This window comes from Orbicella franksi, chromosome 4 (assembly GCF_964199315.1).
Source record: "Orbicella franksi chromosome 4, jaOrbFran1.1, whole genome shotgun sequence".
Lineage (NCBI taxonomy): Eukaryota > Metazoa > Cnidaria > Anthozoa > Scleractinia > Merulinidae > Orbicella > Orbicella franksi.
In genome coordinates, this window is record NC_138148.1 from 5,900,940 (window position 1) to 5,913,451 (window position 12,512).

General features: G+C 37.5%; 1 protein-coding gene and 1 long non-coding RNA gene across 3 annotated transcripts; one reads left to right on the plus strand and one right to left on the minus strand.

Moving 5' to 3' along the window:
* Window positions 1-3,911: 3,911 nt before the first annotated feature.
* On the minus strand, window positions 3,912-4,832 carry LOC145484302 (uncharacterized). 2 transcript variants are annotated; one of them, XR_014049000.1, is made up of 2 exons: window positions 4,388-4,832; window positions 3,912-4,026 (listed from the first exon to the last, which is right to left on the minus strand). It is a non-coding gene; the product is annotated as an uncharacterized LOC145484302 (long non-coding RNA). The 2 variants fall into 2 exon arrangements; XR_014049001.1 differs by having other exon boundaries at window positions 3,912-4,102.
* Window positions 4,833-9,275: 4,443 nt separating this feature from the next.
* LOC145484304 (small ribosomal subunit protein bS16m-like) lies at window positions 9,276-10,399 on the plus strand. Its single transcript, XM_081462945.1, has 3 exons — window positions 9,276-9,392; window positions 9,553-9,623; window positions 9,756-10,399. Exons 1-3 carry the CDS (start codon window positions 9,276-9,278, stop codon window positions 9,760-9,762), a joined length of 195 nt encoding a protein of 64 aa, XP_081319071.1. The 3' UTR covers window positions 9,763-10,399.
* Window positions 10,400-12,512: the final 2,113 nt, after the last annotated feature.

Genomic DNA, 12,512 nt, shown 5'->3' on the forward strand with positions numbered 1-12,512 from the left:
CTGACCTTGTATCATGTCTTTAATATCGTTGTGTTGACACAGTTTCAATTTTCGTTTTATGATCAGTTATAATAATTCATGAGTCTTCTTTAAAATTTGTATTTTCTGAATATTTTAGCACAAAGTTTCGTCCAATAGATAATACGGCCAGTCAACAATGCTCCTTTCCCCCATTGGAATGTCATTCAAAACGTTTTTTCACATGAAACACTCTAATAAGTACAATTTTGCTTTGTTAAATTTTTAAATGAACTTCAGTTTTCGGTTAACATTGTATCACGAACATTTGATGAGAGAAAATTTGATGAAAGAGAACTCATCACAAATTGCGAAAAAACGTTTTCTCCGCGAAATTTAACCCATAGACCTAAATTAAGTCATAGCAATTTTTTTTTTAAACTTTCTCTCTTTCTGATCTATCTACGAGTCCGTGAAAGATTTAACCCCCAAAGAAGACACTGCACAGATTTTGAATGGTCCATGTGCAAATATATTCTGAAATCATCTAAATATATTCTGAAAGTCCCTATATATTTTGGCCGTTTTTCATTCTTTTGGAGGGGTGGGTCGGTTAAAATATTCAAAAAAGTATCCTTACGTGCTTTCATAAGCATGCCGTGATGAAAAAAGAAACTACTCAGGGCTCCATTAATATAAACATTATGCAAGTAAAAAAACAAGTTGAGAATTAATTGCAAAGGCACTTCAATAAGCTTGTATACTCTGGTACTGGTAGAAGTCACATTGCCAAATCCTGTGTTAACAAATTCCAGTAACGGTATGAAAGTTGTTTCATGGTCTCCTTTTACAATTGCTCACCAAGTTCATTCAATAATCTTCCTCCGAGTAATTAAGAAGGAATCTACAAGATGTTTGAGTAACAAGTGGAAAAAAACTTTGTACCGAGATTATTCACATCGTATTGCAAACGGCTGTGCGACTGTTTTAAACATCTTCTCAAAGGAAATTATTTCTAACGCCACCAAATGTCGACTGAAACAGATTTTGAAGTTCATATGAAATACTTGAAATTACTGGTGAAATGAAACTGATGATGAAGGTTTACCTTTGCTTGCACAATTTCTCTAAACTTTGAAACTTATTTTCCCACATTTCCATGGGAAATGGTTTTCGATGTTCTTTCAAGGAACTATTTATATCGTAACCTTTGCAGAAAGGACAGAAAGGACTGCAAGATACTTAGAATTACTCTGGATGGAGCTTTTTGTCCAATAAAAACTGAAATTGCTCGATTTCCTCTCGGATTTTGTCTTATTTGTTATTGTAGAACTAATTAATGATTAGATCTGAATAAGGCAACTTTAATTATTCTATGCTCGATTCAGTGGAACGTTTTCATGTGACGTCATCAAGCGTTTAAATCCAAACGTAAAGAACCACCAGAGTTTCTATCCTCATCCGGCATAAGAGGTGCGAAAATTATACACCTTGACAGCATTTCAGCGCAATGGTGTCCTTCGTTTGGTAACAAGTGCATTTTGAATTTTAGAGTTATGGCAGTGCGGAACATCGCGTTTGTCGAAAAATATATACTTATCTCATGATTTTTAGCCCTTCGTGAAATAAAAGTAGCAGTTAAGTGTTCATATGTTGGTTTGTGCAGAATAGGCAATCAATGGCCTAGATAACCAAGAAGATCCAGATTGTCACGCTATTTTCCGGCTGCCATATTGGCGAATCTTTGCTGAGGTCATTTTTTTACATTTTTCCTCATTGACATACTACTATGCACGGAGAAGGTATCACGCTAGACACGAATTGACTACAACAATTTAAAGAGCTTGTGAAGTTTAGTAATTGGTGAAACTTTTGGCTCTTTGGCTGAAATATTCGAGGAGAAATTGGCCTTCAAAAACCGCCAAATTTCTGGGTGGAAAACGCCCTAATGAGCATTTACATTCTTTGTTAAATTTTGAGTTTTTAAACCCGCTTCGCTCAAACATTATTCAATACATCGAGCTCAAATTCCTTGACACAGTTGATCGTGCTATGCCCTTTCAATATTCAGAATTTCCATCAGAAACTGTATCACTTATGGGGCAAATATTGTAAACAAAGATTCGCCAATTGGTGTACCACGGAGGTACACCAATACGGCGGCATCATACTGAGCTCTTTAAATTTGTGCAAAACATTTAGGCAAATAACTGAAGTTTGGGACGGCGCATAGATCTAAAACCTGGAGAGGAGTCTTCTTTATTTATCTTCAATAAGATCAAATTTCCTTGTTTTTTTCCTATTGCACGACAGTGAAAACGATCTATTGTAGTCCGGCTCTCTGACTAGCTGTGCGTTTCCAAGATTTTTTTCAAGATTTAAAATCCTTCTTTACTCGACAAAAACAAACAAACAAACAAAAAACGGAAGAAGTCCTTTTTAGAGCAATCTTACTTTTAATTTGGCTCATTGTGATACCGTCAAGAGTTATACGGCTGTACAAACAGTACTCTTACATGAAGTTTGCAATGTATGAGAAGTGACGAACTGGAAGATTAAAATCTTTCAATTGAGATACTTCACCTTTTATTCTCGAGAATACTACTCAAATGCAAAGGATATATACATGCAAAACGACAGTTCGATGTATCATTTATCTCGGCTTAATGGGAATACTAGTGAGCATTCACGAGATGATTTTATTGATAAGCTGCGGCCATGTATTAATTACTTACTACCCCTTCCTCTTCATTTAAATTTTTCTCAAAAAGAAACCACCATTGTTCTCAATTTAGCAAAATACTTTTTTTCCCCTATCTCAATTTCCACAACTTTTGGTTATGGTCTTCATCAATGCCTTGAAAAAAAACAAGAATTACGAGAAATAATATTCGATGGTTTCAGGTTGACCTTCAGCATAACGAACTGAGTGGTAACTTTTAACACATCCCATGCTCAAAATGTATATTCTCATTACTGGTTTTCTCATATTGTTTTAAATTTTAACTCTGAGAATTAAGTTTTTCAAAGTGGTAACTCTTAAGTACATCCCATGCTCAAAATGTGTATTCTCGTTACTGATTTTCTCATATTGTTGTTAATATTAGTTCTAAGAATATGGTTCTTCATCAAGACAATATTTTCTAGTTTATCAGTTTCTGAGATTTTCATAATTCTTTCGCTGCAACTGTCAAAAGTTAACGAGAGTAGAAATAATGTACTTATCTGAGATTTGATGTTTCCAATAGTCAACTTGTGCCAGAGTCCAACGGTACATTGCGATCCAAGATGGCCACCCTTTCTGTCAACAGTGATATATCAGCCGCCTGGTGCGAGAGAGACAGAAAAAAGAATATTTAATCAACACTACCTTGTCAACTAATACATTTACAGCAGTGTTAGATACAGTGATAACTATGTAACTTTTCAGAAAACAGTAGTGCTTTGATATGTTTTCGAATTTTAGCATTTTCTTCAAAAATGAAATAGAATTCCCATGGAATCCACGATGGGTTGTATTGTTCGCGCTTCTAAGAATCAAGGACAATGCTTTCTAACTTGGTTATAATATAAGCTTGCTATTAAAATTGGATTTAATGATTATTAAAGAATCTTTTTTATGAATATTTACGTCGTGGTATTCTCCTCTTCACCTAAACGTTTTCAGACGCTTAAAATTCCAAGAACGTAAAATGAAAAGTGCAAGATTTTCCTTCACATAACTCCACCCTCCACGCTTTTGTCCTCCACGCGTTTGTCCTCCCAAACAAACGGTAGTCTCATTGTAATAATTATTATCGAACATAATACAGTGCACGTGTATTGTACTGATATAAATTATGGCATTTTCTGGACAACAAGACAACCGTACGCTTATATGCAGCAATGGTACAAAACTTGAAAATCTATCAATTTTACAATCAGAATCAAGATTTTTAACACTCTTGGAGTGTAAAGATAGGAAAACCATAATCTACTTATCTGAGCTGAGATGTTTTTCCAATAGTCATCGATCGTACGCCAGAAGTGAAGCTCTGCACACTGCCATCCAAAATTCAGTCAACGTTGCTGAAATTCAATTAATTAAGGTTGATGAATAAATCCAGAAACTCGTGAACTGTCCTTCAACACATCTTTGGTCATCCTGGAGATAGCAGAGCAAACGGCAGCAACTTTAGTTATTTAAACACCTAGGTTTACTTATGATTATTTCATGGACAGATAACTTGCTCACCCAAAAACTTGTTCGCATGTTGTGGTCAGAAAGTTGAACTATAATAAATGGCCGTCACAAATTAAAACAATCGATTTGGAACAACGCTTCATCTTTCATGTATTTCTATTCAACTTGGTAGCGTAAGAATGAGTTGATAATGAAGGACAGCGGCCATTTACGATAAAAGATATGCTGTAAGGTTGATTTACTTACTTTTTAAATTAATCCTCTTCGTTCTCTGTGGGACACAAGGCAGCCACAATCCATCTACATCTCTATTTTGTACGATATGTTGTTCCTCATTGAGCTCATGGCAGGCGCCAGGTGGTTTTTGGCCGACCAGGTTTGCTGTTGCCAGTTGGTGTCCATCTCTAGGCAACCATGGGAAGTGTGTGGTCAATCCATCGGATTCATCTGCGTTTGATTTCCATGACAACATTCTGGCAATAAGTTTTTCTGTCAACGGATCAGAGATAAAGAGCAATATTCACTGCTTGCAGACATTGACGTCAATTGTTTTGAATTCAATTTTTGTACAACCAAACAGCTCTTTGTTTCAAAAGCCAAGTGCTCTCGTGTTGGCGAACAAATAACAATATAGCTAGCCTAACGAGCTTGCAAATCTTTTCCTGCGCTGAGAATTTTGCTATTTTTTGCTCATTTTCCTTATTAAACTACGCCTATAGGCTCGTCAGTTAGCCTCAGCTCAGATAAATTTTTTTTTAGAATTAATAAACGAATTTGCCAGTGTAGTCAATAAGTTAGAAGTTCTTAGATTCTTGCTATGGATTTCAAAAAATCCTTTTTTTAAACAGAAAAACATGATCGCAGGACGATAAACTGAAGCATTCTAGGAATGGATTATGTCAAAAAAAAAAAAAAAAAAAAAAAAAAAAAACAGTAAAGCTTTAGTGCCACCAAATCTCGGTACACGATTTCCTGTATTTGTAAGATAAATGAAAAATGTTTTAACTTTATCGTACGAAATAAATAAATACGTGTCACTTTTTTCTGTGGGTTAATTTTAAGCAAAAATACGTCCAAACACGAGACTCGTCCATTAAAATTACGAAACATTCAGCACCAAGGCATACAAAATTACCAGCGACATGCACTCATTTTGAAATCGGTCACATTCTTTATTAAATTGCAAACCGGTTCTAATGTCACGTCTGAATGCCCCTAAACTGGACTTAGCTGCAAAACTTCAAAGGATTATATTAAATGAAATCTAGCGACAACTGTGATTCACTTATCTGAACTTCAACGGAGTTGTCGTCAACATGAAACTTGCCAGGAGTCCATAGCTGGTCGTGCTACACTTCATTTGAATTGGTGAATGACGCCTGTCACTCCAATTCAATTCCTTTGGATACAACATTACTGCCTCTGGTCAATCCTTGTGAAAAAACAGGAAAGTCATGGTTAAGTTTTTCGCGTGTTGACTCTAGCAAAACTGACTTGAATGAGTATCAGTATCAGTTAACGGAAGTCTATCGGCCTTGCACGTAACAAAACTCCCTCAAAATGTGGAATAACACTTTTAAACGACTACCAACAAAGTGGTGCACTGCCGTGGGAACGAACTGAAGATTAGTTATGGGTTTTGATATAACTACATAACTGTTCTCTTCGTATCAGAGCAAAGGCAAAGGCGGTTGGAATTTTCTCTTTTTATAACAGTTAAAAAGAGTGTACATGGTAGCGCTCCGAGGTGACGAAACAAATTGCGAATGACAAAGTCAAACGGCAAACCAAGTAGATTATCAAGCTGTAAACAAACATTTTATTAAAAATAATCATTCCGTTACCCACAAGAGAAATGTTTGGTGTTCGGTTTTTCAACTTCGCCTAAATGCAATCTTCGGTGTCAAGGAAAAACACATGCCCCTCGAAGCTTTCACAGCATTGAGGAAAGTTTTATTATACCATTAAATGATCAAATTGAAAGACGGGGGAAACAGCTAGGACACGTAACTAGCTATAGAAAATGTAGACTTACCTGAAGGAAGCACATCGACTAAGATGTCTTCGCCCTTGCCTTCAATTCAACGGCGATAAATAAAGAAAATATGGACTTGCCTGAAGGGAGCACAGCGACTAAGATGTCTTCGCCCTTGCCTTCAATGCAACGGCGACCGACGCTAAAATGGGTGTGTCATTCTACACTTCTTTATATATACCCACATTAAAATTCATTACAGCCACGAGAAATATGCTTTGAACAAAAGAAATGCATCCCACGTTAAGATTGTATGCTTTGAATTGTGAAAAACGAGCAACTTGGGAGAAAAACACGCACGTGAAAGGAATTTTGATCCGAATATGCTATGTTTGTAGTTAATAGGCCAATTTTGATATATTAAAATTGTAACTTGGCTCCGCGAGGCTTAACGGAAAATTAAAAAAAGAAGTTAATTATTCATCAATTAGACCCGAGGCGGTCTCTTTTGTTTTATTCTCCTAAGCCTCGGAGCTAAGTAAGACATTTAATAAATCGAAATTGGCCTCTAACTGTCGAAAATCCCATAGACAAGAACACCGCGGTGAAGCGTCGTAAAACGTACTTTTGGTCCAGCTAAATAATTACAGTTGCGTCATAATTCAACTTTAATAATGACGAAATTTATGCGCGCGCAAAATTATGACGCATACTCAATTTTCTTACCTCTTTTTCACGTCTTTGGAAATTATCTTTGGAAGAAAAACTTTACTCTGACAATGAATAAGCTTACGCAATCGCATGAAGATCTAACCGTCGATACAACCAACATTTTTAATTTTGAGCGTAAAAATTCCTGCGGACGAAGTTCGCTGGAAAGAACGTGCTGCACTACGGTATTTTAATTTAGCGCTTCTATATCTAGAATTTAGTTTCTTTGTAGAATTTAAATCTTGCCATTTGTTCGGTTTCTTTTTCACATTTTCTTTAGTTCTCATAATTTCTCGTGATTTTTTTTTACGGAAAAAGCCAAATTTAAGCTTATTTAAAGGAGCTCAGTCACGGTTTGCGCAAATTGAAGAGTTTAGCCTCAATTTTTCAAATTCGTCGTTTGCAATCCGTGTTAATCTTCTCCATCCTTAGCCATCCTTGTTCCTTTATTGTTTATCATTATGTCTTTGGTGTTTTTCTATCTTATTAAACTGTTATTTTTCAGGTTTCCTGTACCTTCCGTATCTGAAGGTTTATCCTGTCCATTTGACGCGGTGAACCAGCTTTTTGACTGCAAAAGTACACAAAGGAAAGGTTAACAAAGATTGCCAGAGATAAAGCTCGATAGACTGTAAACAACAATTCTATTGTCGTTCAGTCAAGCATAATCCAGAATCACGATGCGTAATTTGCACTGGTGTTACACTTTTTGCACTGATGTTACACTTTTTGCACTCGTGTTACACTTGAACGGCACTGCTCTCAGCCAATCAGAATCGTTTAATTTTTTCATGTATATTATTAATTTTGTAAGTACACTCAATCCTGGACATAAGTGCATTTGTTCGCGGTACAGCTGGCCTTCTTACAGGGCTGGGTGACTTAGCTCAATATGTAGTTCTCATAAAACATTCCCACTGCATGTAATTCTCTTGGGCTACAGTGTAAACGTTACAGAAGTTTGCAAATGTATTACAACATTCTTTGCATTAATGTACTTGAGAGTGAATGAGGGTGAATGATGGTGAATGAGGGTGAATGAAGGTGAATGAGGGTGAATGAAGGTGAATGAGGGTGAATGATGGTGTATGAAGGTGAATGACGGTGAATGAGAGTGAATGATGGTGCATGAGGGTGTATGAAGGCGAATGGGGGTGAATTAAGATGAATGAGGGTGTATGGAAGTGCATGAGGGTGAATGATGGTGAATGAAGGTGTATGAAGGTGAATGATGGTAAATGAAAGTGAATGAGGGGGAATAATGGGGTATGAAGGTGCATGAGGGTGAATAAGGTTGAATGATGGTGAATGAAGGTGTACGAAGGTGAACGAGGGTGAATAGTGGTGTAGGAAGGTGCAAGAGGGTGAATAATTGTGAATGATGGTAAATAAAGGTGAATGAGGGTGAATGATGGTGAATGAGGGTGAATGAAGGTGAATGAGGGTGATGGAGTATGAAGGTGAATGATGGTGAATTAAGGTGATTGAGGATGAATGAGGGTGAATGATGGTGTATGAAGGTAAATGAAGGTGAATGATGGTGTATAAAGGTGTATGAAGGTGGATGAGGGTGAGTGGAGGTGAATGAAGGTGTATGAAGGTGAATGAACGTAAATGTTGGTGTATGAAGGTGAATGAGGGTGAATAAAGGTGAATGAGGATGAATGATGGTGAATGAAGGTGAATGAGAGTGAATGAGGGTGAATGATGGTGAATAAGGGTGAATGAAGGTGAATGAGGGTGAATGATGGTGTATGAAGGTGAATAATGGTGTATGAAAGTGTATGAAGATGAATAGAGGTGTAGATAGGTGAATGGAGGTGTATGAAGGTGAATGGAGGTGTATGAAGGTGAATGAAGATGTATGAAGGTGAATGAGGGTGAATGATGGTGAATGAGGGTGAATGATATTGTATGAAGATGAATGAGGATGAATGATGGTGTATGAACTGAAGGTGAATGAAGGTTAATGCGGGTGTATGAGGGTGAATGAAGGTGAATTAGGGTGAATGAGGGTGAATGATGGTGAACGAGGGTGAATGAAGGTGAATGAGGGTGAATGAATGTGAATAAGGGTGAATGCAAGTGACTGAACGTGAATGAGGGTGTATGAAGGTACATGAGGGTGAATGAACGTGAATAAGGGTGAATGCAAGTGACGGAACGTAAATGAGGGTGTATGAATGATCGTGGATGAGGCTAAATGAAGGTAAATAAGGGGAATGAACGGAAACAATGGGTGAACTAGGTATTATCAGCAGTGTTGGGTATGGTCAGCGGTTTATTATCAAAAGGCTCGCAGCCATTCTTACAATTAATGGCTACTCTGTCTGCATTCTGCCGCCATATTGTTCGTTGGCCATTAGAAGTCTGGGTTCTAGTCACCAGCTCCTGAGCGATTTTTCGCTTGAAACGCCTGACTGTTTTAGCTGAAAGGCTATTTCGACCATGAAGCCTCCAATAGTTACTTTACGTTTTGCCCTCTATGGCTACAAGAATAGGCCTTTCTTTTTCATCGTGGCAACCAACAGAAAAAGGCCTCGAAACTATGGATATCTGGAGCAGGTGAGGAATACTTATATCCACGGTTATAACTTATTAGCTTTGCTTTGGGATGCGGTGTAAACAGTCACATGTTCATGACCTGTACATGTTACTGTATGTAAAAGTTCAAGACGAGACTAGAGTATTAACGAAACAAAAATCTATCTATCAATTCATCTAGGTGGGGACTTTCGATCCAATACCTAACACCAGAAATGAAAAGCTGGCAAGCTTAAACATGGATAGAATAAAGTAAGTTGAGAAGTCACCTGAATTATGTTTCATAAGGCAGTTATAAGTTTAAGTTATAAGTTATAAGTTATAAGTTATGAACTGCGATATGTCGTGAGATTAGATATAAGAATTACTTGTGAATTGTTTCAGATATTAGTTATCGGTAGGAGCAAGACCTTCAAAACCGGTGGCTATTTTACTAGGAATGGTAAGTTGAGAGCAGCTTTAAGAGCCAGTGCCCATAATTATGGACCAAACAACGGCACAAGTCGAAAAATCGATTTTGCTCATTTTTTGCCCATAGATTGGCCCTAGCTAGTAAACAAACGGACCATAGTTAATTTCTGCTAATGCAGCTTTTTTGGGGAGAAATTTGCGAAAAACGATTTTTTTCCGATTAGGCTCAAAATCTACTTCCGGTTTTGCTGAATTTTCCGAATATTTGTTTGCTTCGCGCTCCGCAGAACAGCTACTTGAGAATCTTTCAATGGTCTTTACATTCAGCTCAGGTCTTCATGGTATGACTGAGCGAAAAATAAAATAAATCGAGGCTTCGTTTCAGCCTGAAACGAGATCGAACACAAACGGAAAATATTACGATGTGTTTCAAACGAATTATAGCACTAAAATATCGCCATATTTTTCTATGGGCTATAACTTTAAATGCCATAAAAACACTTTATACGGGTTAACTGTACACCCACCTGTTTGAAAATCAAAAAATATCTCTGGGCAAATGGTTTTAAGTCGCCCGCCTTGGCCTGTGCTTCTCATGAATTTTTCCATGAACCGCCGTGAGAATGTAAACAATTGCGTGACTCTGGCGGTCACCCTGAATACATAATTCGTTTCCAACAAACCGCAGATGGCTATCTTAGAACATTTGGGTGAAAAAAGAAAAACATAATGGACCACTTTTAACTTTAATATTTTGAAAGTCATCGCTTTGGAAATTTCCTTAATTAAAAACGCCAATTAAAAGCAATTTACTCGGAGTTCGGGTGTTACTGCTATGTCGTTTTAGGCTGTCGTTCTTTCTCTGATCATTTTAATTACAAGAACGAGTTCTAGAAAGAAAATCGTTCTAAGTTTCCCAAGTTGACTGACCATGTTTTGTGAAGCATTCTCCTAAGAAGATTCATACCAAAACATTGTCTCCATGTTGTTATTACTGACAATTTTTATAATTAGAAATTGATTATTATCACATTTAATTATTATATGTACATGTACCTGTCTGCCATTAGGCGACTGAACACTGGTTGCAGAGGAGGTTTATGGTTTACTGTTTCTCTGAAATGTGAGGAACAGATACATGATGAAATGTTTTGGCATAGTTCTGGAACGACTTTTTGTGATAAGAAAGTAGCAAATATGCAGTATTGTTTTGGTGGGAAGAATTGGCAAATAAATAAATGAACAAAATATGGCTCCAGCCTATTTTGTGTGTGTGTGTGTGGACTTTGTGGGACTGGTATTTCAGTTTCAGGGGCATCAAATATTAGTTATATGTTGTATAATTATCTCAATGTTGCATTAGACCAAAGCAAGCACTTCAGTTACTTGTACTGGTGGAACATAGTCTGGTTCACTGGAGAAAACACTATCAGCAATCATGAACACTTATTACACCATCGGGTTCCGGGCTGGTAAGTAGGGACATTAGCTCCTACCCGATCAAAGAGACGGTGAAACCGCCTGGGGACTTTTCTTTTCGACAGCTCAGTGGAGTGCTCCAAGAGTGGAGACGAGCAATATTCATTCGCTTCCCGAGTGGCTCTCATCCAATGCCGAGTACAGGCCCAGCAATTTAAATTCCTGTCCACGAACCGAGCAATGGCCTGGTCAAACCGCCTCAATCGACCTTGGCATGTTTCTCCAGCTCGTGTTCGCTTAACAAACCAGAAAGTCCGCTCATTTGGTTTTGCATGTGGCCCAAAGAACAATAGAATGGACGTAAATAAAATCCAAAACGCGGCGAAAGATGTCATCTCCGAAGTCCTCGATAAATCTATCGTGTTCACGCGCTGTTTTCACCAATTGTACAAAATTTAAACCCCTGTGTACAAAAAGGTATGTGCCGGCCAATGGTCGAGGGAACTAGTGTAAAGATTTCTTTCTACCGTTTTTAGTTTGGCTCTACTTTTTCACCATGAACCGGGCGCTATACGAAACTTTTTGAAAACGCCGCCATTTTTTCGACGTTTGTTATGGTGTCCAGGCCATTCGCGGCAGCGCGAGCCATGAGATCTCGCACATGCGCAGACGTTATTCAGCCCTGTTCTTCCGCCGCACTTTCGTGTGAAAGTGTGAAATCGAACTCAAACAATAGCTCTATAGTTTTTAAATATGTTTAAGATTGATAAATGTTTGAGAACATATTAAAAGCTAAGCTGAAAATATGTGAATAAAGCAGAAACAATCAGCAAAGTTACGATGACGCTTTCTTTAATCAACTGGGAATAACGATTTCGATTTTGTTGATCGAGTTATAAAAACTCCTTGTCTATTTTCATTTTCGCAGTGTAAAACTTCACTATGCTTACGTTGAAGAAACACACATGATGTTAGTAGCCTTTTTTGCATTCGTGAAATTTGTTGCAGCATCTCAACACAAAAGATAACGAAAGAAGTCTTTGTCAAGATTTGTTGACAATTGAAAACACCGACTTGGACTTGAAAGTGCACGAGCTGCACTATGCAAATGAGCTAATTGTACGCGTCAGACTTTCCTTTCAAAAACCTTTGCAAATTTACCAAACAGGTAGAGACAATAAGAAACCATCAAAACAGGTTTTGGTTATGATTAAACATTGTCTGAGAAACTCACAAATTAACTCGATACCAGAGTAGAGAGTTTTCTTGTTATATTCTTAAGCATACGCGTGAGCTTACAACTAGCGTGAG